At 38.8% G+C, this 23,405-nt stretch overlaps 1 protein-coding gene across 3 annotated transcripts in view; it reads right to left on the bottom strand.

The window, feature by feature from the left end:
* galnt13 (UDP-N-acetyl-alpha-D-galactosamine:polypeptide N-acetylgalactosaminyltransferase 13) overlaps positions 1-23,405 on the bottom strand; it is a 47,742-nt gene that overhangs the window by 5,712 nt on the left and 18,625 nt on the right. For 2 of the 3 annotated variants that reach the window (XM_042495121.1, XM_042495122.1), the window contains exons 4-12: positions 19,637-19,803; positions 19,157-19,364; positions 15,828-15,998; positions 15,004-15,121; positions 13,370-13,550; positions 10,791-10,930; positions 8,068-8,166; positions 6,336-6,470; positions 2,821-3,029 (exon numbers count right to left, since the gene is read on the bottom strand). In XM_042495121.1, coding sequence (XP_042351055.1) covers positions 2,844-3,029; positions 6,336-6,470; positions 8,068-8,166; positions 10,791-10,930; positions 13,370-13,550; positions 15,004-15,121; positions 15,828-15,998; positions 19,157-19,364; positions 19,637-19,803 — 1,405 coding nt within the window. In that variant the 3' untranslated portion in view covers positions 2,821-2,843. The remainder of the gene's footprint in view (positions 1-2,820; positions 3,030-6,335; positions 6,471-8,067; positions 8,167-10,790; positions 10,931-13,369; positions 13,551-15,003; positions 15,122-15,827; positions 15,999-19,156; positions 19,365-19,636; positions 19,804-23,405) is intronic. The other variant, XM_042495123.1, reaches the window with a different exon arrangement.

The following is a 23,405-nucleotide window of genomic DNA, read 5'->3' as shown; positions in this document are numbered from 1 at the left end:
GCTCAACTCAACACATTGTCCCCTCTTGTTCGTCCGTCCTTTCTGTTTACTCTTCTATCACACAAACCAGAGGAGCCAGAAGACAGGACAAGCCCTTTTAAAATGTCCAGACTGGAAAAACACACCTGTTGTGATGAGCTGAACTCAAGCACCATATGAACAAGCGAGCACAGAAATCTGCGGCTATCTGCCACAAAGGCTCCAGAGATAACACCCCCCCCCCCCCCAACCAGAAGAAGAGAGCTTACAATGGCCTTGATTAACCATTTATGTTCATTCCCTCAGAAGTAACACGCTTCCGCAATTTTGCTCTTCACTTGAGTTTCTTTTCTCGCCCTAATGATCACATGCAGAGATGTAGAAGAGATGGAGAGAAGCTGAAGTTGGTTTGTAAGGGAGGGGAACAATGGGTGGAGAGAAATTGGGGAAATTAAGTTAAAAATAAAATGTTAGGTACCACTGAGACACCATTAAGCACTGTTATATCTTAAAACTTGCAACATACATGATCACAAAATGAGAGCTAACCTCAGTTTCACCTTGCTGCCGTCTCAGGAGTCATTTTCAAAGTAAACAGAACAGCACACATTATAGAAAATACATGTAAATATCTATAAGCTTAGTTTGCATGTGGCATTAAAACCTGAACGCTGACATGATTATCCTGTATACGAGGCATAATTCTTCATTAAAACAAGATTGTGCTTTGACTGTTGACAGAGGATATTCAGACTAATGAGCACACAGAGACGCTTGGGCCGTGTTTGATCTTTAGCTATAAAACACAAGGGCCTGACATTCTCTGCCTGGATACAAAGAAGTGCGCACACACACACACACACACAAACACACACCTTTCCTGAAGTACACATTGCAGACCGCCCCACAGGGCGCATTTGTTCAAACAGAACAAGAACAAAGAGAGCAGGTGGCGTACGACCTTACGCACCTGCCAAAAAACTGAAGAAATGAACAATAAGGTAGCCCAAAACTAGAGACATTTTACTTTTCATACTATGTTGAAGGACATTATTTTTTAACAGAGGCCAGGTTTAAAGATGTGTAATTTATATGTCAATTTGCAAATGAACGGCAGTACAATGAACAAATAGTTCTTTTAAACTGTGTATTGGTACATGAAGCTTCTCAGAACTGGAGGTAGATCTAATCTATAAATCATAAGAACCTGGCTTAGGCGATAATGAGAATAGTATTTTTTCTTTTCATTCAAAGATCCAAAGCTGCTCTAGTGGCAGAGATGACAGAAGACGAGTATAACAGTGGAGGGTAGAAAACCCGTTCCACATTTAATGAAAATACTAGAAATGTGGAGGTCTTGTCCTTTGCTCATAATTATTTCATGCCTCCTTTGGGGCAGAGAAAACTCCCATCTCAGCCTCCCAGCAAACCAACCAGCGTCTCCGGAGCAAGTCGCTGAGTGTGTGCACAGCTGAGACCGGCTAATTAAATGAGGATGGTTTCTAAACATAAGCCCCGGTTGAGGAAAAGTATCCTCTTTGTCGCCAAGCAGCGCAGTGGACTTGCTGAAAGGCACACGAGTTCCTGTTTGACGCAATCTTGTGCTGACTCTGGGAGGAGATCTGGAGGGCCTAGGCTGTTTTTTGTGGGAAATACAAAAAGGAGCGGATTCCTTTTGTCTCACGGCAGAGTCAGGCAACAGTCTCATTTGCTCTAATGGTGCCCTGCTTGTATGTATGTGCTCTCTGCTGGTGCTGGCTATACCACTAGGACCTCTGAGTGTGAACAGCAAATCAGGCCATCTAACAGCAGGTCACTTTACTGCTGAAACTCTGACACACACCAGCAGCCCTGGGAGCTCCTTACCCAATTTACCCTGCTTGGACACAAAAACTGTGGCATGCTACAGTGAAATTGCTCTTTAGCTTTTTGAGCGATACAACAGTACAGGACTCTGAGGTGCAAACACCATATAACTCAGCAAAACAGAAAAGGCTACAGAGAAAATGATAGACTGTGAAAAAACAGGAAAACAACAACCCTGAAATGCCGGGCAAAAAAAAAGGTTTCTCGCAAACATATGTAAATAAGCAGGCCGAGTGGTGAAAGCACTCATGATTGGGATTCATTGGTTTTACAATATGTACATGGCACACAGTGCACACAGCTGCTTCAAGGCAATAGGAGAGAGGCCTGAGAGGCCAGGGCCATGAAAGGCAGGTTCACAATGAAGGATCACTTCAAAAGAACTTGTAAACAATGGTGAGCCCATTTCAATCAGCCCTACGCGTAGATAATCAGCTAAAAATAAACACGTCCTCCTCCATCTCCGGCATCATTCACCCGGCGCAGGCAGTCCAGGGGACAGTCAGTGGATTTTCACATCAAAATAAAATATTTATGTTGGAAAATAAATGTCAAATGAGATCTAATTTAGCATGAAGCCTGGCTAAAGGTCTTGCAGATAGCATCTTACACACAGAACCATCTTGATGGGACATCTGTCACTGCTTGATGCGCCTCTGGCCCTGTCTTCATATGTTTCTTCTGAAAGGTCACCGGTAAAAGCTACTTAATGCTTCCTAAAACAATTTGCATGCACATTCTGACTAATACCTGAAAGATCAACATCATGACAACAAGCTGTGCATTCATCTGCCCTCACTGACAAAAACAACTTAAAAAAACATCTGCTACAAACAAGACAAGAATCAGCTATAAAGGTACCTATTAAAACCCAAACAGGTCAAACTAATCTACTTCTAACAACGCTAAGGACAAACTACATCACTCCGGAGCAGCTAAAATGATCACCAGCTTCTACTCTTAATTTGTACTAACCTGCTCACCTGAGGCCCTACAGCTTAGAGAAAATAATCAGTGGGATTGAAGTAAAGGCGTCTGGCGACTTCCAGACGTGTGTAGTTGTGGAGCATCCAGGCCTGTATGGGACTGTTGTTACAATACTCCACCGTGGGGCCGTAGGTACCGTCCTCCAGACGGCTGATGGTCAGACATGATTGGGTGATGATGTGGAGGAAGGTGTGCTTCTGTGGTGAGGCGGGAGTGAAAGGGACAGATGGTAGTCAGGTAAGTCTGAGAGTCATCAATTATCTTTAAATGAATCCATCTGTTCTTCACAGCCAACTTCTCTAGTTTAATATGAGGTGATGTTTTCCAATGACAGCTTATTCAAATAGAAAAGGTGTGTTGTTTATTTAAAGCGTTCAAAACCTGGACTTAAATCCTCACCAGAATAAATGTATGCAATGTACGTTTCTGTAAAGATACTCTGAAATCACATTTCAACAATGCTGTGGTGAATGTGTGGTTATGTTTAGGCACAAAAACCCTTGCTTATGGTTAGGAAAAAAAGGGTTAACCATAAAACATTGATAAATATATTGATAAAAACATCCTTAACATGTTCTTTGAACTGTACAATAGATGAAAATAGTAAATTACTTTTTTAAATACGATAAAAGACTGGATGGGAAATATATGGCATTTTTTAATCATTTGAGAATGGTTATTGTCTGATCAGCCCTCTTACCCTTTTTTTAACTTGTTTTGTTGATATCACCCATTTGATGACTTGTAGAATAAAAAAAGATTTGTTGTTTGGCATTGTACAGATTTTGACAGTAACTGTTTGTCTCATTTTAAGGAGTTATTTTTAATCGGTTATTAGGTGTAGAAACTGAGGTAAATTTTGGCTCAGATGTTTTGACATGTTTTGCTTCACCTTTTTGATTGGTTGGTACAACCTGTGGCAAATTTATGTCACATCGGAGTTATTGCAATAACAAGTATCTGACTTTTAAATACCATCCGTGTCAAAGCTTTATACATGCAACTAAAAAACAAAACAAATATGGCTGCCTAACACAATGGACAAAGACCGTCCATCGTTTAGCATAATTAAGTCTAAATTTTATGAATATTGAGAGATCTTTCCCCATCTCTACCATCTCATATGACTGAATTTGTAAATTTGATAGTCCATAATAACAATGTTCTCTAATTACACAGTGAGAAAAACACTATAGATAGATAGACACATAGATAGATACATAGATACATACATAGTCTTTACTTTGGCAGCTAAAACATTCTTGTGGCTGAGACAGCCTGGCAGCTATGACTGGAAAAACATAGCAAGAAAACTATTCATCTCTACAAAGTTAACACAAAATGTCGCACGTTGACCAAAGCCGAGCTGGACTGAATTGGAAGATGAAAAAACTTAAACTCTCTGAGTAAAATAAGTGGAATAATTTGCCCCAATAACTGGTGTCTTCATGTGTGATTGTTTGACAGAGCAAACACATCTTATTTCTGGCTAAAACAGCAGAGCAGGTGGAAAATAAGGAAGGCTGTCTGTCACCGTTGTGAATTTATTCAGCAGGAATAAGGAAGAGTCAGGTATTCCTGTGAAAGTTAAACTGATGAGCAGATGAAATGTTAATGGTACTGTAGTCACCCAGGACTCGGTCCCTGTCCATCACACTTTGGGCTTAAAATAACCTCGGCCACTGACAGCGGTGAAACTCCACTGCTGTTTACAACAGAGACCAGTCCTCTCCGTTTATGAATTATTCAGTTTTTCCATATTAAGAATGCACCCAGAGAACAAAGTGTAATGAAAGGATTTCTCTGAGGGTTTGTTCAGCGCTTGATGGAAAGGCCTCCAGGCTTCCTCACCTTGTCATATCTACATGCCAGGGATAGGACATCTCAATCACTGATAGATAACACTGCATCCTGTGCAGTCTTTTCTAACTGTCTCCCAGTGGTTTAAAGGAAAAAGCATAAATTGTTAATTTAAAAGATGCTTTTTGTGTTGTATAATCCATAATGTACTTTGAGTTCGGAGTCAACAGAGCTGCAGGAGAATATTTTTGTTTTCTTATGAGATTCAAAATACCTCTCTGTTCTTTATTTAAGAGCCGGCAACATCTGTTTTTGTGTTGGATTGAAAACGGAAGAAAATTACAGCTTGTATAGCCAGGAGTATAAAATAATAACTGCTTATTATGCTGAGTTTTTATGGCTTTGTCATTCATGTTATCTTTGTGAATAAAATAAATGAATTAAGTGTGACTCACTGACGCATTTATATATTGTATAAATACAATAGTGTCTTCCCTGAGTGTGTTTTACAGGCCATAAAGTCTGTAGTTTACCACAGGACATAAGAATGCTTTTGGGTTAGGTTTGTTTTTTAAACTAGCAGGAGTCTCTATAATTGTGTCCACCACCTTTATTTCAATTAAGGGAGATTAAACAGCAGAAACACCTCTACGTTAATGCAATAACAGTTCAAACGCACAACAAACTACATCCTCCAGATTATTGAGTGTAGCTATTGTAGTTGTGTGTTTTTCATTAGTTTCTATTTGAATTTCTTTTTAATTTTTGTTTCCAACTCAGTTTAGTTTCCAGAGTTGGTTTGCTTGTTCGATTATTTTTAGTTTCATAAATATTTAGCTTAAGTTTAGTTTTTATTAGTTTAAGTTTCATTGTATTTATTATGGTTTCAATTGATTTAGGATTTTTATTTTTTTAAATTTATGATGGGTGATATTTAACACAGGCAAGATTTACAAAATTCAGAGTAGGGATTTTCTGCTGTCTCTTGGCCAGGTCGCTTTTGAAAAAGAGATTTTATATCCTGACATGCTTTACCTGGTTAAACAAAGTTTAAATAATTTTTTTTTTTAAATTTAAAAAAGTTTTAACAAAAACTGACCATTATAAGTTTATTTTACAGGACTATTGTGTTAGACTGCTTTGGTATTACACGCATGAACACCTGACTTACTGTATTTGCTTTGCAGAATTTTGTGTGATGACTAAAAAATAAGATAAATTTTAAAGAATACATTAGGATCAAAATCCATTAAATATGCAGCTTCATTCCTCTGCCAAAAATGATAATTCATAAATCATCTACTCATCTACTAATAACCACTGACACACAGAATAATGGGATAAATCACAACACTGCACAGTACTTAAACTACTGGGTAATATTCAGGAGCGATGAGTTGAACAGCTTACCTCGAAATCATATTCCCACTTGCCAACAAACTGAGTGAAAGGAGAGAGCATGAGAGCAGAGACGCCGCTGATGCGCTGCGAAAAACTGACACACAGCACCATCTGGTGGCTGCAAACTGGTACTCCTTTTCCCATTTTACACTTCCCAAATCCTCCCCAATGACAACACAATCAATCGGCATTTCACTAAAGTCATTTTTCAAAATATCAGGCATCGGGAAACAGAGACTGGCCGCCTGCAATTGCAACCTGGTTATGGATTATTTGGCCGCTACGGGGAATATGAATCCTACCTCGGCATCGTACTCGAACATCTGATTGCCCTTCATGTGGTGACACTTGAGCATGACGACAGGTCCGTTGAGGCGGGAGACGTCCAGACAGAGGTCGTCTGTCCTAATTTCTTTATCTGCCGTGTAAGAGAAGACCTGGAAAAACAAGACATCGCTCTCAAAAGATGAAGCATCAACATCATTATTGAGATTTCTAGAAATAAACAGCATTATTATGCTGAATGCTCTCATTAATGAAAAGATATGTGAATGATTTGGCATATTTATTCATGATTATCATGATCATGATCTTTATGTTTTTTGGGGGCAAAGCCTGATACAATTCTGAGTACAAAATGAGTACAGTTTAAGTGTTTTCTGCCCCCTTTTCATGGGTTACACTGAGATTCTGTCTTATGTGGTGCAGCTACACACATAACAAGAGTTTCAAGGACAGAGGGAACAATGATTACACCAAATTCCAATCAAATTCTTGGCTCAAACTAAACGTAAAATGCCAAGACTTCACAATGACCCACAGCACGGAGCCAAATCAACAATGGACTTTATAAACGAGAAAGAAAAACTTGGCAAAACCCCCAACTTGAATTGTATTGAAAATCTGTGGATTGACTTAAAAATTGGCATTTCACACACACTTTGCCTCCAACCCGATTGAGCTCAAGCTTTCGAGCAAAGACGAAATCCCAAAGCTCATGTATCTAGGATAAAGAAGTATCAAAAGCTCGGCTGGTTTTATGTTAATTTAAAAAAGATTTATTCTACATTCCACTTACAACAGTTATGAAATACCTCTAAAAGACTCCAGTTCATGTTCGTAGGACATTGTGTGTAGATAGTTTTAAAACAGAATCCAGATTACAAACAATACGTTTTACACTTAAAGGACCAGTGTGTAGAATTTAGCGGCATCTAGTGGTGAGGTTGCAGATTGCAGCAAACTAAAAACTCCTCCCTTTTCTTAGTGAATAGTTGAACCTTCAGGTGAGAAGAAAACATGAGAGGCCCTCTCTAAAGCCAGTGTTTGTTTTGTCTGCTCTGGGCTACTGCAGAAACATGGTGATGCAACATGGCAGACTCAGTGTAAGGTTCATTTATGCTCAATGTTAGATACGTAAACGGGCACAGACAGAGGCTTCTGTCCATACTCTGTCTTTATTTTGTCAGTATTTCTATGTATTTTTAAATCTTACAGATATGGATGAAACTGACTGTTACACTGGAGATAACATGAAACATGACCATGAAAACATTTTTAAAGAGGGAAATATCATGAAAAGAACTCTGTGTACATGCTACATTGTATTCTATGGCCTCAGTTTACTGCCACTGACTCAGTGCCTCCCGTAAAAGGTACATTATCACAACTTCCTCCACTGCCAGCTCATTTGTCTTTGTCTGAAACTTTTGCCCCTTCCCTCTTGTGCCATCTACTGGATGTATGTGTGCTAAAATTAGGTACACATGGAAGTATGGGGGCAGTGAGTTTACAATGAATGAAACAATCTTATCTATTTTCACACATTGGGGGAGTAGAAATCAATTCTAAGACCTACTCCCTATGCGGATAAGAAGGGTCTCATTTGAAGGCAACAAAACTCAAGGATTCTTTATTTCAGATGATTATACACAAATGAAAACATAATTATAAATATTGAATTCTTTTTCTGCTTGTAAAGCTCCCTAAATCCTTCATACTGGTCCTTTAATTGCTTGTGCGTTTCCCCCTCACCTGGTTTCCACCCATGCCATGACAGTTGAAAAAGCCGACTTTCTCGTTCTCCTTTCTTCCCATGTTGTCCACACACTGGTTCGTCTCAACATTTCTGATCTAAAGGCAGGAAATTAGAAATAAAAGAGTTAGAAGTCACTTTAAGTCTAATTCTGAATTAACTTTCTGTCACCGGCTAATTTCATACTTATTAGCAGCTTTAGCAAACAGAAGCCCATCAGGTCCTGCTCAGTATTTCTCATTAAAAAAATAATTATCTTTTCTACACCACTTTCTTTATGTTGGAGCTCCTGAATGTCCTGTTATTTTAAAAATAATAATAATTATTATGCCTGTATTTTAAAAATCAGTTAATAGAAGTTTAATTTTCATGTATATATATATATATAATATATATATATATATACACACACATATATATATATATATATATATATATATAATTTACTGTATATAAATTCCTGATTTTTCATTTCTTAGTCATATATGATTGTAAACTAAATATCTTTGGGGTTTGAATTGTTTGTTGCATAAAACACGAAATTACACTATACAATAAATAAAGTGATCACGCATAAGTCTCAGCTTCAGCATTCTGGAACTTTCCTTTACACTAAATTTAAGCGGCAGACAATACTGACATTAACAGTAGCCACCACAGCCAAATTCGACCCATTTTTTTAAGTTTAGTGTCAAGTAATTAACATCCAAACTGTGATCATGAAAAACTATGTATCATCTAGTCTTTCTGCGAGAGTCCACAGTCTGATGCCATAAGAATTTAAAGATATAGGCTAAAATCATTAGAGCTGCAGTGATTAGTCTAATTAAAAATAATAATAATAATAAGGTGAATAATTGTTTAGGCATTTTATAAGCAAAAACAGGATGAAAACCTAAACAATACCAAACTGGGGATATACCGTTTTTACAGCAGTTGTTTTTTTTTTAAAAAAAGTGATGAAATTAAATGAAACGAAATAAAAACAAAAGACTACAAATAAGAGTGAATAAAAAATTAAATAATACAAATTTTAGCTTTGCACCTACACCTTTTGCTTATACAGACACTGTATGTTCATGGATGGAAGGATGACTGCATGGGATAATTGTAATACACACATGGTGTGTAGCAAGGAAATACAAAAATAAAAATACATATTTTATCACACATATGCACCATATATATGATACTATAATATCATGTATGTATAACAAAATAATATAATATGTGCTTGCTGATTTCAATTTCCTACATGTGAATATCTTTGGGCTCTGGACTGTTGGTCTGACTAATAAGACATCTGAAACTGCTGCCTTAGACTTTGGGAAACTGCAGCAGCTGTTTGTCTCTGTTATTTCTTAGATAAATCAATAACGAACTTGTGAGTTGAAGCCATAGACAATCACTATATAACGTTTACTGTGTCATCAAATTTTATTATTCCACTCATTATCTTGACTTTTAAAGCTGAAATGGATAAGTGATGTGACGGCACAGCCTGCGTATCCCCTGCTATCACTGACTTTACAGTCAACTCAGCTTTCTAATGAACTCATACATTCACAGCGCTAAAGCTGAGCTGGCTCTATATGTTGCCTAAGCGACTTATTATGCCTATCATGCAGAAACAGAATGGCGTTCATAATTAAGCGATATAAAACCTAATGGTTCCAGCTGTTAAAGAAAGGCTGACTGTGTGTTATGGAGGAGTGGAATCAGTGGGGAGAGGTCTGGTTGAGAGGAAGATGGGAGCCGAGGTGCTGCAGTGGCTAAAGAGACAGAGAGAAAGAGCTTGTGCTGCAGAACAGCAGAGCAGCGCAAATGAAGAAATCCTCTCAACCTCATGCTGTACAAATGTTGGAGGATTACAAGCTCATTTCACCACAAGTTCTTCAGCTGACATTACATTTAAATGGTGCCCGTCTATCGTGCAGACTGCACACTGCATGTCAGCGCTGACTTTACCCCATGCTGCACTGCTGTCGACACGGAGCCTGATGGGCATCAAGAGGCAAATTCAGGTCATTTTAGAAACATTTCTATGTGAACTCATAAAAGGAACTTGTGTTATCTTGAAAACAATTAACCATGAATTCTCATGGATTAGCTGCAAATTAACACACAGTTCCCACAATCCCCTCTATAATTTCTACAGTAACTACTTTGTATGTTCCATCTCTGCTCACTAAAGTAATCATCTGATTAAAAATGTCCTTTGTTTTTTATCAGATTTGTAGAAGAGGGAATAAATATTTTTCTAACAAATGGGAAGACAGGCTGGTTAACAATTTACAACCCTGTCTGAGACAGTCTGACTTATATTTGCACTTTTTTCTCTTTAATAATTAATTTTTTGCTCGCTACATACAACACAAACTGTGCCATGAGACTGTGTAGAATGCATACATGAGCCTTATCTCAGCTACCCAGCATTCATAGCAGAACTGTGTAAACATGTGACTGGGATCAATACTGACTGCACGAACATCCCCTTGTTTGTTTATTCTACATGCTCAATATGAACAGCCGGGGATGTTTGTTTTTATCTGGTTTCGTTCAGCCTTTGCTGGATCCTGGGATTTTCTGATACATCTCGCGGTGATATTGTCTTTCTGAAAAACACAGCCAGGAAGCTGCAAGGACATATCTGACTGAATGCAGAAAGAGGCAGTCTGCATCTGTTGCAGTACGGGAGATCAGAGAATGAGAAAGCTCATACTTCACCAAGTGAGTAGTATCTTCTCGGGATCTGGGAGTCTGGGTAGATGTTCTCGAGATACCACGAGAACGGTTTGCACTTCAAGGCCTCGCGGAGTTCTTTGCGGGAAGAAACGTCTCCGTAGTCCACCCGCATCACGCCTGCAGACAAACGCCAAGACAAGAATTTAGACATATGTAGGGAAACATCATTTTCATTTTCCAGTGGACTACGATCCCATAATCTCCTTCAACTTGTGCTCCGCCAGGAGCTGAACACAAAGCTGATATATCTTAATATCTAACTACTGAATTATGTCACTGTTTTTCATTACTTCCTTATTATTACTGCCCAGCTATTTTTACTGTTTCCCAAAAACATATATTATTATTGTTATTATAATTACAATTGTTTAACATTCATATTAATTCGTTTTGTTTTTTTCACTGACACAATCGTGCACATAAATACAATTTTTTTTTTGCAAAATATAACTTTTTGTAACTAACCTTTTTGTTATTTGTTGAGTTCTATAAATATGAATCATGTTAAATGCTGTAGACCACCTTGTTTTATTTATCTGTAATTTTCTCCTGTTCATATCATTGTTTTACCTGTAAATCCAGTACTGTTTTACACTTTCTGTCTTTTGCACCAATGATAATAATAACAAGCAATCATTATTATTTAGGCTGTAGTGCATTTCTGGCATCCGGGATGTTTCTGGATGTTTCTCTGACCACCTTCCGCGTTCTCTGGATGTGGAATAATTTAACGTTATTTTTTTGTACAGCTGCTTCTGTTGTTTTACTACTGAAAGTTTCAGTTTCAGTGAATTCATTGACGTCATCAGTAATGTTGACTGTGGACTCCTTGAACATACTCCAGAGTCTGTGTTTACATTTCTTATTCTGAAAATAGAAGAACAGTCCTGTTTTCCTGCACCACCAACACTAAACACCAGAGGGACCCTTTATAATATTAAAATAACACCTTCCAACTCTACCTGAAAAAATGGGTTGTGTGGGTGGTCATGGAAGGATTTTCTAACACATAAATCCCCTAATTTCAGCAAAGAGGGCATGTGAGAAAACTAAGTCCCATTTTCACACATGGTGTGTTTCTAAATAAGGCACCTCCTTCATGCACAATTGAGTAATACCATGTGCCATGATGTTTGTTATTTTAGCGATGTATCAGGCCATGTTGCTACTGAAGACGAAGGAAGGATTAGACAGCAACTGGGCACAGACACTTACAAACACATTAGGCAGATGGTTTCTCCCCAGAGTGCCTCTTGAGGACTCATAGCTTGCACGTAGAAAGATCCAGTGTGGTAATTTATCATGAAAGAGCATGATTGCAATATGGGAAAACAAAATACAATATTTAAAAACCATCCAACATGTCAGAACAACGGTGTATTTATCCATCTAACACCTGCCAGACAATGCAAACAGCACCTTCTGTGACGCCAACAGTGTCTTACACTTTAATCTGGGGAATAGAAATTTCAAGCTGGCAGACAAAAGCCAAGAGCTGAGGCCACTCTTCTTCCCCTCACTCTTTATTTCCCCTTTCTCTCTCTGTAGGGTCTAAGCATCACATGTTGCAGATGATGAATAGCCTCTTCGATCTTGAAATCACCAGTGCAGAGGAGGGACGAGGAGGGAGATGCACTTTTAATAGGATCACTAGATGCCACTCCCAAACTCAGCCTGAGAAGCATACCACGCTCCTCTGTGCCAATAAGTGAGGTCTGGCAGCAGTGTGGCTCAGATCATTCTCCCTAATGTCCTAGAGGAACAGACGGTCATTGTGGGGCCACAATACGCAGAAAGATTCATCCATCATGACCGTGGCTCTGCCTGCACACCTGCCTGTAGGAGAATCCTGCCTGAATGTGCGGAGGAGAAGGTCAAAGTTTGAGCCATCAGATCGTCAGATTATAGATGATCCCTCATAGGTTGGCTGGCATCTAAAACATTTAACCAGAGATTTCCGGGGCACTGCTGTCTGCTAAAGGGTAATCACATTACTAAGTCGACAGATGGAGGGGTACTCATCTCTCAATCTGCACTGTCCTATTGTTCTGGTTTGTCCATGTGCGTGTTTGAGCTCTGTCTTTTGGAGAAGAGACAATCTTTGACAAATTTTTGAACTCAAGTTCAGAGGAGAACTAAAAACTTGTGTGTATGAAAGTAAAGGAATTAATTAATCCCAGGCTGGAGATGACAAAAGCTGCGTTCACTTCCAATGTGAGCCGCAGCAAAAGGAGAAATATGAATTCTTAAATGAGCAAGATAAAAGTAGCATGCAAGAGAAAGAAAGAATAAAAGAGCAGACAAGTCTTTCCTTTTCACACCAATTTGGTAAATGTAATATCAGCAAGTAGCAAAGAGAGGTCTGGTAATGAGGATTGTTCATATCTTCTTTTGAACGGCGGTGTGCAATGAATAAAACATCTATTAAATCCCTGACTGAACTATATATCAGCTGAAACTTTTAAAACATGAAGAAATCATGCCTTTTTAGCACAGTTATCGACATGTACCGCTGCTGTTTCTGCAGCAGAGAGATGCAGTCACACAGCTCTGTACCTGGTGATATGATATAGAAGAAATCCTTGAAATCATCCATCCAGACTTCAGCCAAGCGCCTGTTGTTCTTGTTGATGACTTGGCCTGTTCCTCCTGGGAAACTGTATGGGGTTGCCTTCCGGAAGACATGGCCTACGTGTGAACACGTTACAATTTCCAATGAGCCACCGCACTGCCAGATCTGCAGACACATAGAGAGTAGCTTTACATCCTTCTCCTCAGAAATAGATCAAATCTGTATTCAATAGGAACATTACAATATTATTAATTCTGCAAGCGAGCAGGCCTCCAGAAAAAGGGCACCATATTAATATCTATTTTTTTATATGTTTTCTTATTCAACATCTAGCTATGATAATAGTGGGTGCATGTCAGCTGGAGACCTGATTTAGAAAGAAATCATCAAATTACTTTTATAATCTTGTTGTGTTTGATCTTTCATCAAGAGGTTTCTTTTTATAATCTCTCATTTCCCTTTAAACCCGCATTTTATTAGTCCAGGAGAGCAGGAGGGGGTCTTCAGTCTGGAATTTATGCAGAAAGTTTCGCCTTGTTACTGCTGCTTGCAAACAATAAACACTATCGTCTATCCGAGTCATTTCCATTCAGTCACATGTGAAGCTGCAAATCAAGCTTCGCGATTTGATGTGCCTTATTGACATCTTTTCATTTTTTTCCTTACAACATTCAGAGACATGCTAATATATATCTTTTATTGTTAAGTTAGGTAAGGACACCTAACTTCACTTATTATGTATTTCCTTGAATCTTTGCCTTGAGTCTTAAAGAACAGGTCATCCCAAAATCAATAATGAGTTGCAGAGTGCTGGAGGTATAATCTGTGGAAATGTCTGCCTAGATGAAACTCAGCTTGTGACGCTCAAAGCACCAAAAAATATATCTGAAAAACTCGACAGCAATGTCTCTCTCCAGATTTCACGACCTGATTACTCAATATAATCCACAGACCATGGTGTGAGCAGTTTCATGTAGGATCTATTTTCTTACTACCAAACTACTCTCTCCAAAACATTGAAGGAAGCGTGTATCGACTCATTAAGGAGAGGCTCATGACAGCAGGAGATATATACAGTAATATTATCCTCCTCGACTGAGCTGTCACCTTAGCTTGCTCAGTAGTGCTACGTGAGCTAGCAGTAGATGCATGCCTTCCTCTGTGGAGTAATATAGTTGGCGGGTGTAGGTCGGCAGAGAGAAAATAGTTCCTCCATGAAACTGCTCACAGCAAGGTCTGTGGACTATCTTGAGTTACTGGGCCATGATTTCTGTAAATTGCTGTGAAGTTTTTCAAATGTGTTTCTTTCTGCGCTTTGAGCACCACAAGCTGAGTGCCATCTAGTTCAATTATATTAGAGAGAAGGCAGATATCTCTACGGTGGATATCTCCAAAACTCGGCAACTTGATAAATAGCACTACAGTGAAGAGGGAAAAACATGTAATTTTGATTTTGGGGTGAACCCTCCCTTTTAGTGGAAGAGACATGATTCAAGAAAAAAATGCTTGTGAGGGAAACTTGGATACAATAAAGGGAGCTGGCATGTACCCGCTGACATCAACGCACTCTGGTGACATGATAACATTGAGGTAGCTTCCCTCATAAACTTTCACTCACTCGAAAAGACATTTCCAGGTTCTCTCCGCCCCAGATATCCATCCCTGGATCGTAGCTTCCTATTTCTTCAAAGTATGCTTTGTCTATAGAGAATAATCCTCCTGCCATGGTGGGAGTCCTGCGAGTAAAGAAAAAGAAATAATGCATCTATTCGTGCTGTATTTCTAAGTACCTTGGTGTAACTCTGAGGAACGTTCAGATTTTAATAAAAGACCAATTTGTTTGACAATTTGAAACAAAGCCTTGGAGGGGTAATTACTTTTATCTTTTAATTCTTTCTATGTTAAAGTCGGCCCTTAATTAAGGATATTGTTTGTTGCTGGGAGTGATTTGCATACAGATGACAAATTGTGCCTAGCTCTGTGTACCCCCCCAAAAAAAGGCAACTGTCAGCAGAGTTTTTGTTTTTCTATTTTTAAAATAAATGAGCTCACACAGACTTGGACCTCAACAGAGCACAATCACAACTATTAGGATGCTATTTCGGCAGTTGCTTGCACAGTGGGATACACAGAGGAAAAAAGATCTATTTCTATCTACAGGATAAAAATGGCACTTTTCATTTTGTGAAAAAATCTAACTATCCAAGCCTTCTCTGTAGCCTGCTGCCGTAACAGATAAACCCACTTTTGGCTCAGATGAGAAACTGAGAACTAACATCTGTTTGAACTTACAAAAAGTGTCTCTTTGCCTTTTCTGTGTAATTTGACCTCCTCTCTCTTAATTCTTAATCAAAAGACACTGCACAAGTGGAAAGTCAGTCACACATTCCCCTGGAAAATGATCTAGATTTAGCTTCAAAGGAGGATTTTTTCTTTGTGTACCTGACAGGAAGTGTTCTGTCTCCCTTGCGTCGGTCCATCTCCCGCTGAGGGACAGGGTACCAACGGAAATTCAGCTTCCAGTTGAAGCCACCGTAGGTCATATCTGAGCCTGCCATGTATTCAAAGGTCTCATCGCTGATGACATCAATGATAGGGCACACCACTGCTGTCCTGAAAGACACAAAAATATACAGTATAAAGTTCAATGCCAAAATTAATTACTGCTATTCTGTTGCTAGGGCATAAGTTTTCTTCCTGTTTACTTCCTGTCAGCTTTCAAGGAAACTAAAAAGACGGAAGGGTCATTATGTCAGTGACAGCATTTGAACTTGCACTGGAGTCAGACTTTGGTGCAACTTCTTTTGAAGTTAATGGGGCAGGCATAACAAGTCCCACTATAACCATCATATCTGTGCTGATTCATCTTTGACTGAAAAATGCTTTTACTAAAAGACACAAACTACCTCTTGTTGACTTATGTTTTTATCTATGAGCATTTTCTTGTTATTGGTTTCCAAACAGATCATAGCTCTGTCTGAAGCCCATTTAGTCCAATATAGCTTATGTTAAGTTATGATCCATGACCAAACGGGGTAGGTCTGTTATCGCTGAACAGACTGCAATCATAACCAGATGGCTCTGATTATTATTTTGGCTGGGCTCAAGAGTTAGGTAAATATCTGCCAAACTGGGACTTGAACATATGCTACAACGCCTTGCAGTTTGCCTCAGTGATTTACATTTGTACTAACGTTAGTCATCTGATGTTAGAAATGAAGACTTTACGTCTATGTTCTTTGTCAGCGTCTGAGTTAACAAACATTCCAACAGGAAATAGAAAGGGTTTTTATATTTTTAAGTTTGAAATGGTCTATAGTAAATGCTGCCCTGCTAACGATTCTAAAAATATAATACACATGATAATAGCTTTGGATATTTTCTGTGGTTTCTACCCCACAGCTTATATAAAAGAGCATGTACACTCTGAATCAGGGCAAATTAGATAGTGGTTGAAAGCCAAGTGTTGATCACACCAGGCCTGCAACTAGTCATTATTTATAGTATTGCTTCATCTGTATATTTTTCATTGATCATAATGGAGAGAAAAGTTGGACGGTTTTCAAATAGTTGGATGTCCACTTGTTTTAAGTGCTGAAATGAAACAATAAAAATGAATAGTCAATAAACAGCAGAAAATAGCCATCGCAAGTTCTGAGATGAGGCATCTTCAAATGTCATGTTTCACATGGCAACAGGCCAAAACACAAAGATATTCAAATTACAACCATATTTAACCAAGATAAGCAGCACATCCTCACATCCCAGAGTCCAGAACCAGCAGATATTATGCATTTTTAGTTGATTAATGAATCCATTATCAAAATTGTTGCATGTCCAGTGTGTAGGATTTGAGGGCATCTATTGGTAGAACTGGCATATAATATTCATAACTATGTTTTCATTAGTTTATAATCACTTAAAAAAAAAAAAGAACTGTTTTAATTTTGTTACCTTAAATGGAGCCGTTTATATCTACATACCTAGTGGGTCCTCTTCCACGGTGCCTGCCATGTTGTTTCTACAGTAGCCCAGAAAAGACAAACCAAACTCTAGATAGGGCCATTCACATTTTCATGTCAGCCATCGTAGTTCGCCTTCATTCAAGACACACAGGGTAAGTTTCAGTTCTGCAACCTCACTGCTGAACAAACTAAGTCCTACACACTGGACCTTTGACCTTTTGCTTGACTAATCGGTTTATCGACTACTTTTTCTCAGGGCTAGACACCACGTCTTTACTTACTGAAACTCACCATTAGTTCAGTTAAGAAGACTTTGTACTTCATTCATTCACAGTTCTCTATCTCCTCCCACTTCTCCAAATAAGCTGATTATCAGCATTCGCTCTCCCAATCAACCAATTAAATTTTGCCACAGTCTCTATCAACCAATCATGACGCTTCTGTCAAACTTTAAATCTGTTCTTAAATCTGCCTTCCTCCACTACATTCGCCTCAACTCCTCCTCTGACACCAAAAAGATGCAGCAGGATTTATGGTCAACTTTAATTTCATTTCAAATGACAATAAATCTACCTTGTACCTTGTATTGAATTTCAGTGTAACTGTATCATGATAACATAATAACATAATGCACTGTATAGTTACAACCTTGCAAAATTAGTTTGGGGATTTCATTATCTGATGGAACGCACACAGTGAAATACATTCATTTGCATTTTGAGCACATTTCCTGCTAGAATATATCAGAACAACAAAATCTAACTGTGTCGGCCCTTCTTTGAAACCAAAACAACTTGTATTATCAATCATGTGATCTTGCAGTTAATGTACTTTCTGCACCATCTCATCAGTCTGCAGCCATCCTTGTAGACATCAATACATCTGCAGCAGCATTCACTAAAAGTGTAATGGCTCTGTGATATAATATTCTGAGTAATATGATACTGATTTCTTCCCTGAGGGAAAATGAATGTGTCTGACCTCAAATATGAGATGGATCGCTGGAGAATCGTTATCAATCCATCCATCCATTCATGTCACTCTCACACACACTGTAGTTACACCCTCTGTGTTTTTTTTTAACAACAGAAAGAAACAAAAGCTTCATTGTCTGAAATATAACAGAAATCAAATAAACTCATTGTCTCTTTGAATTAAAGCGAGACACCCCAGGTAAAAACAGTTTTTCCATACACTGGTCAATTTACACATCTTCTTTCATACAAGTGGAAAAAAACTTCCAAAATATACATTTAGGTTTTAATTTTAGTTGAGATTTCTTTTCTGGAAATGTATGCATAGTGCATAATTAACCAAATAATGCCACATTTGTACATTTGCACTGAGCTCAAGTTGACTGATTCAGTTTCTTATCAGGCAACATCCTCTTTGTAAAAACCTTTGACTATAATATGTTAAAAAGTGAAACAAGAATTTGTGCCTTAACGTGTCCTTTTCCACTTTAATCTTGACTATACCAGCATCTACTAGCCCCAGCTTTAGCAGAGTTAACACAAAGACAAACTACAGTAATAAGAGCTAGCTTTTCCTCTGAGGCAGAAGCAAACTATGCAAAATGATTATCTTCTCCTGTCAGCAGTGTATTCATAACTGATAGTTTGCTGTCCCATCAATATTAAGATCGAGCTTTGGCTCAAGCACCCAATGATGCAACTGAAGTGAAATGTGATAATGCCAGTGTTATTTAAGCATGTTTCAGGTCAAAGATTTAAGTTATTGACAATGAGAATACCATGAGCACCATAGCAACTTGAAACATTCAGTGTGGTCCATTTGGGCTCCCACCTGTCCTCCTTGATGCGTGCCAGCAGGGGCTCCAGCCAGCCGACAGTACACTCGCAGTGAGCGTCCAGGAAGGTGATGACCTGACCTTTGGTGGCGGCTGCCCCCCTCAACCGGGCTCTTATTAGACCTGAACGCTGCTCCATCCTCAGGATCCTCACTGGCACCTCCAGAGTCCTTACGTAGTTCTCCAGCTTCTTCTTCAGGAAGTCTGAGACAAAACAACAGACTTTTCAGCAAAGGTGTAGCAGCAGAGTGATCTTGTCAGTCTAGTCATCAGTCAAAAACAACTTAAAGGATTAATTGATTGTTGTTTTTCGAACAGAAACACCCAAACTGTTTTTAATACTTAGTGCTAATAACCAAAGCAATAACAGGTGTTTGGCAGGAGTTGCTTGTTTTTTTGCACAGTCGTTATTTTAAAGAAAAACTTTACCCACACATTGAATTTTTGAAGAAAATGGTAAACAGCGAACTACAAACCTCGCTCGCTGGCATCATCGACTAACACAATCTCCACCAGCAAGTGTCTGGGAGAGCGGTTGATGACACTGTGAACTGTTCGCAGCAGGGTGCTCCACGCCTCGTTGTGAAACACAATGACGATGCTGGTGTTTGGTAGGTCATCTGGATACAGCTTGGTCTTACAGCTGATGGAGCAACATTAAAACAAAATGAGGTCAGTAAAGTGGAACTGAAGGGAAAGTTAAACAATGGTTGAGTCTCACTGAGCTACGAATATAAGGAAAGCCAATAATATAAAGCCACATCTACGTATAAGCTCTCACGACAGGTTTCATATCAACTCTATGAGTGTGAGCAGTTCAGTGATTTCACTTTCTCTGATTTCATTTCAGAAATTGCCTGTAGAGGCAAAAAAATTTTTAAAAAATTAAGATAGGAGAAAAATCCCAAAAATAAACATAATATTGCAAAACGAAGGGGTTATTTTCTAAGTCATGACAACAGTACAACAGCAGGTATTGTCAGGAACTGACACAGAAGCAGTTTTGTGCACTGTCAGGTGTTTATATGTCTGTCAGACTGTCTGTGCAAAGAGTTTGTCACTACAATAGCATCCCACAGTGCAAGCAGTCACAAACCTTTTTTTTCCAGGTAGATAAGAAGAAAATCAAGGCAAAGTTCTAAGATGGGCGAAGTCCAAGCAAGGAGGCCCGAATTAAGGAAGGGGCCATTGACTTCCACACTTTAAGCCCCACTTATCTTAAGTGGCAGATGGCTGTAGACCAAATTCCAACGTTTATTTACAAAAACTTACAGGTAGAAACCCTCTGCGTCACATACATAAAATCAAACGGCAGTGAGCAAACACTGCCTCACTTGGTTAGTTTCTAGCCACCTAAAAAAAAGGCCAACCGAAAGTATCTTTTACATTTTATGTGTACACTATATTTAGAATATTGTCTACCTTTCTCTCAACATACGACAGCCTTTTCTAACAGGGAATCAAAGCTGTGATATCAAAGCCACGACACTCAATTCACCAAAACAGTGCCTTTGCTTAGCAGAACACTGGAGTTGCTGGTCTACAGCAGCCTCTGTTGGGTAGTGTTAAGGTAAAGCAGAGAAAATATTCAAAAATGAATGACAAAAGAAATCTAAAAGTTTGCCAGTTTTATGTAGCTCCACATCTAAATTAATTGCGAGTTGTCTACACATAAGTGACTGTTGTTGTTGCAACGTCACAGTGATTCTGTCTGTACAGCAGCTGCCGTGATCCAATAGACCATTTAAAACTCGATAAAGATAAACACTCTGAATGGGTCCCTTTGTATTTCCTGGTGGAAATGTTTTGAAGTGTATGTCTGACAGGAAGTAAACACAGACCAAACTGTTACCAAACAATGCAGCTCCGATTAAACAGTAAATCACAAGATGGTCTGAAATTCAAATTATTTAGTCAGCTGTACTCATGTAATGAGCCTTTCAATTTCTTTACCACTTACATTTTGTTACAATAACACTTTACTTTCACTATAACCCAAGCTCATATTGAGTCGTTGTTAAATATAGGAAACCAATTAAATTACTTAGATTTTGGAAAACCACACATTTGCTGTTTAGAGCTTCTCAAGTGTGTAATATTTTTAACTGAGTATTTAACTGTAAATGATTAATTAATTCTACAAAAATACAAAATCATTAGTAGCAGCTAAACTAAATCATGACTAATATCTGAACATAACTATTTGTATCCTTATACCTAAGCCTAAAACATTCATGGCCTAGATAACGCAGTCACAGTGGTTCTCTACGCCTCCAGCTCATTATATTGTGTAAAAAGTGTCGGAAAAGAGAATCTGAGTGTATCCCGCTGCTATCCAATGCTGCCATCAGTGCAGAAACACTGTCACACGAGATTCACTGACAAATACCTCGGAAGAAGGTAAAAAAAGCAGAACCACCGCTGACAGCCACGTCAGCACGTCCTCAGCTTGATGTGCTGTCTGTCAAACCCAAAGAGTGAAAAGTGGCAAAGTCGGGATGGCCCCGTCATGGCTGAAGTTAAATAAAGAATGAGCTGCATTACAGGAGAGGAAGAGGTGGACGGCCGGGGCAGGAGGAGGGGCAGTGGGAGGTGACGGAGGGTGAAAGAAGCCAGTGGAGCAGACAGCATAGCTACCTAAGTCCTGTCTATTCAAAGTGGCAGCACTGACTGACATAACTAGGCCAGAAGGTTGCCTTCAAGACAAAATTTTATTGCCGTTCAGAAGCAACAACTGGCAATTCTGCATAGCTCTGGATAATTTTTACCACACAGTTGGTGAAATTTTGCACAGCTAAGCTGTGTTCTGTGATAAAGCTGCTGTAATATTTATATTGAGAGAAGGATGGAGGCATAATGGACAGAAAAGCTGTTGCAATCGGCTGAATGTTCACTTCTCCTCAGTAATATAGGTCTTCTTTTGCACTGTGCAGGCAAAACTTCTCTTTATATCTGCATTTCCTCATTGTAAAAAGTCTCAGAGTTGGCGTTTTCTCCGTATAGGCAAGAATAGCATAATAACTGTGGAACGTAGGTGTGAATAAAAACATTCCTGTGGCCTATTTCTCATGGTGTATCTGACTGGCAGAGCCTTTGGCATCCACTTAATGAAAGTGCTTTGGAGAACTCGTGTTCAGTTGGAATATTTAAACATGAATCACTTGGATAATGTCTCCACAAGAAGCGAATGCTGGTGCATATCAGCAGCCTGAGACGAATGTGCTCATGTTTCACACAAATTGCTCCTTGCATTTTCATTAAGTGCTCAAGTGGATCTTGAGTGACAGTAAACAAAACCCCTCTCTCATTCAAATGTCGAGCCTAACGTACACATTTCAGGGATCTGATGGATTCTGCATTGAAAAAGCACAATTAGCGATGTCTTTTCACATTAGATAAAGTTAATAAGACCAATAAAATCGAATGGACTTAAACAGTTTAAAAATTACTTTGCTTTGATAGTTTTGAGCATTTTGTCTGCATCACTGTCTGCAACCCTGTTGAGACTCTTTTGACAAGCATATGATTCCCTGCTGCCTTGCTGAGAAACATTTTATACAAGTCTGCACACATTAAATGGATGCTTTGCTGAATTCAAGCAGCCTTGTATCGTAATAATGTTGACAGTATATCTAAATACACTGCCCTCCATCTTACCAGAACCCAGATCCTCCTGCTCATCTCCCAGATCAAAATTTTCAGTGGCTATCGGGCTGTCGCTCAAACTACAGATTGTACTTCCCCATTTTCTCGGACACAAAGAGTACACCGTAAAAGCGGATTGATAGAGAATGCAGACCAAACTGTAAAATTAGGCAGTGCTGATCAAATATAAACCAAGATTCTGTTATTGTATTGCCTAATTCCCAACCTAAAATGTCTTTATCAATTAATTATCAATTAAACTCTATTAATCAGAGAGTTTATGAACAGGAATTGGGCACCAGACTGTTTATATTATAAAAACAGATACTGCAAACATGCATTTATTTGTGGCAACCACATCATCATCCACTGCCACATATACATTTTCAAGTTTTGGAGCAGCGTCTTTCTACCACTTGAGCAAAAGTGAATCCCACAGTCCTTTCTCTTAGTTTTCTCGGGTCATGTTGCGCCAATGTCAAAAGTATTTCCATCTATCTAATGCACACAGGCCAGTTTCATGGAAAGACCATCTTTACAGCAGTGAAATAGTTCTTTAAGGAGAGAAATCCTAAGAAATGAAGAGGAAAAAAGTTAAAA

Source organism: Plectropomus leopardus, chromosome 10, assembly GCF_008729295.1.
Source record: "Plectropomus leopardus isolate mb chromosome 10, YSFRI_Pleo_2.0, whole genome shotgun sequence".
NCBI lineage: Eukaryota > Metazoa > Chordata > Actinopteri > Perciformes > Serranidae > Plectropomus > Plectropomus leopardus.
Note: the sequence above shows the minus strand (reverse complement) of the source record. Positions and strands in the feature narration are given on the sequence as shown.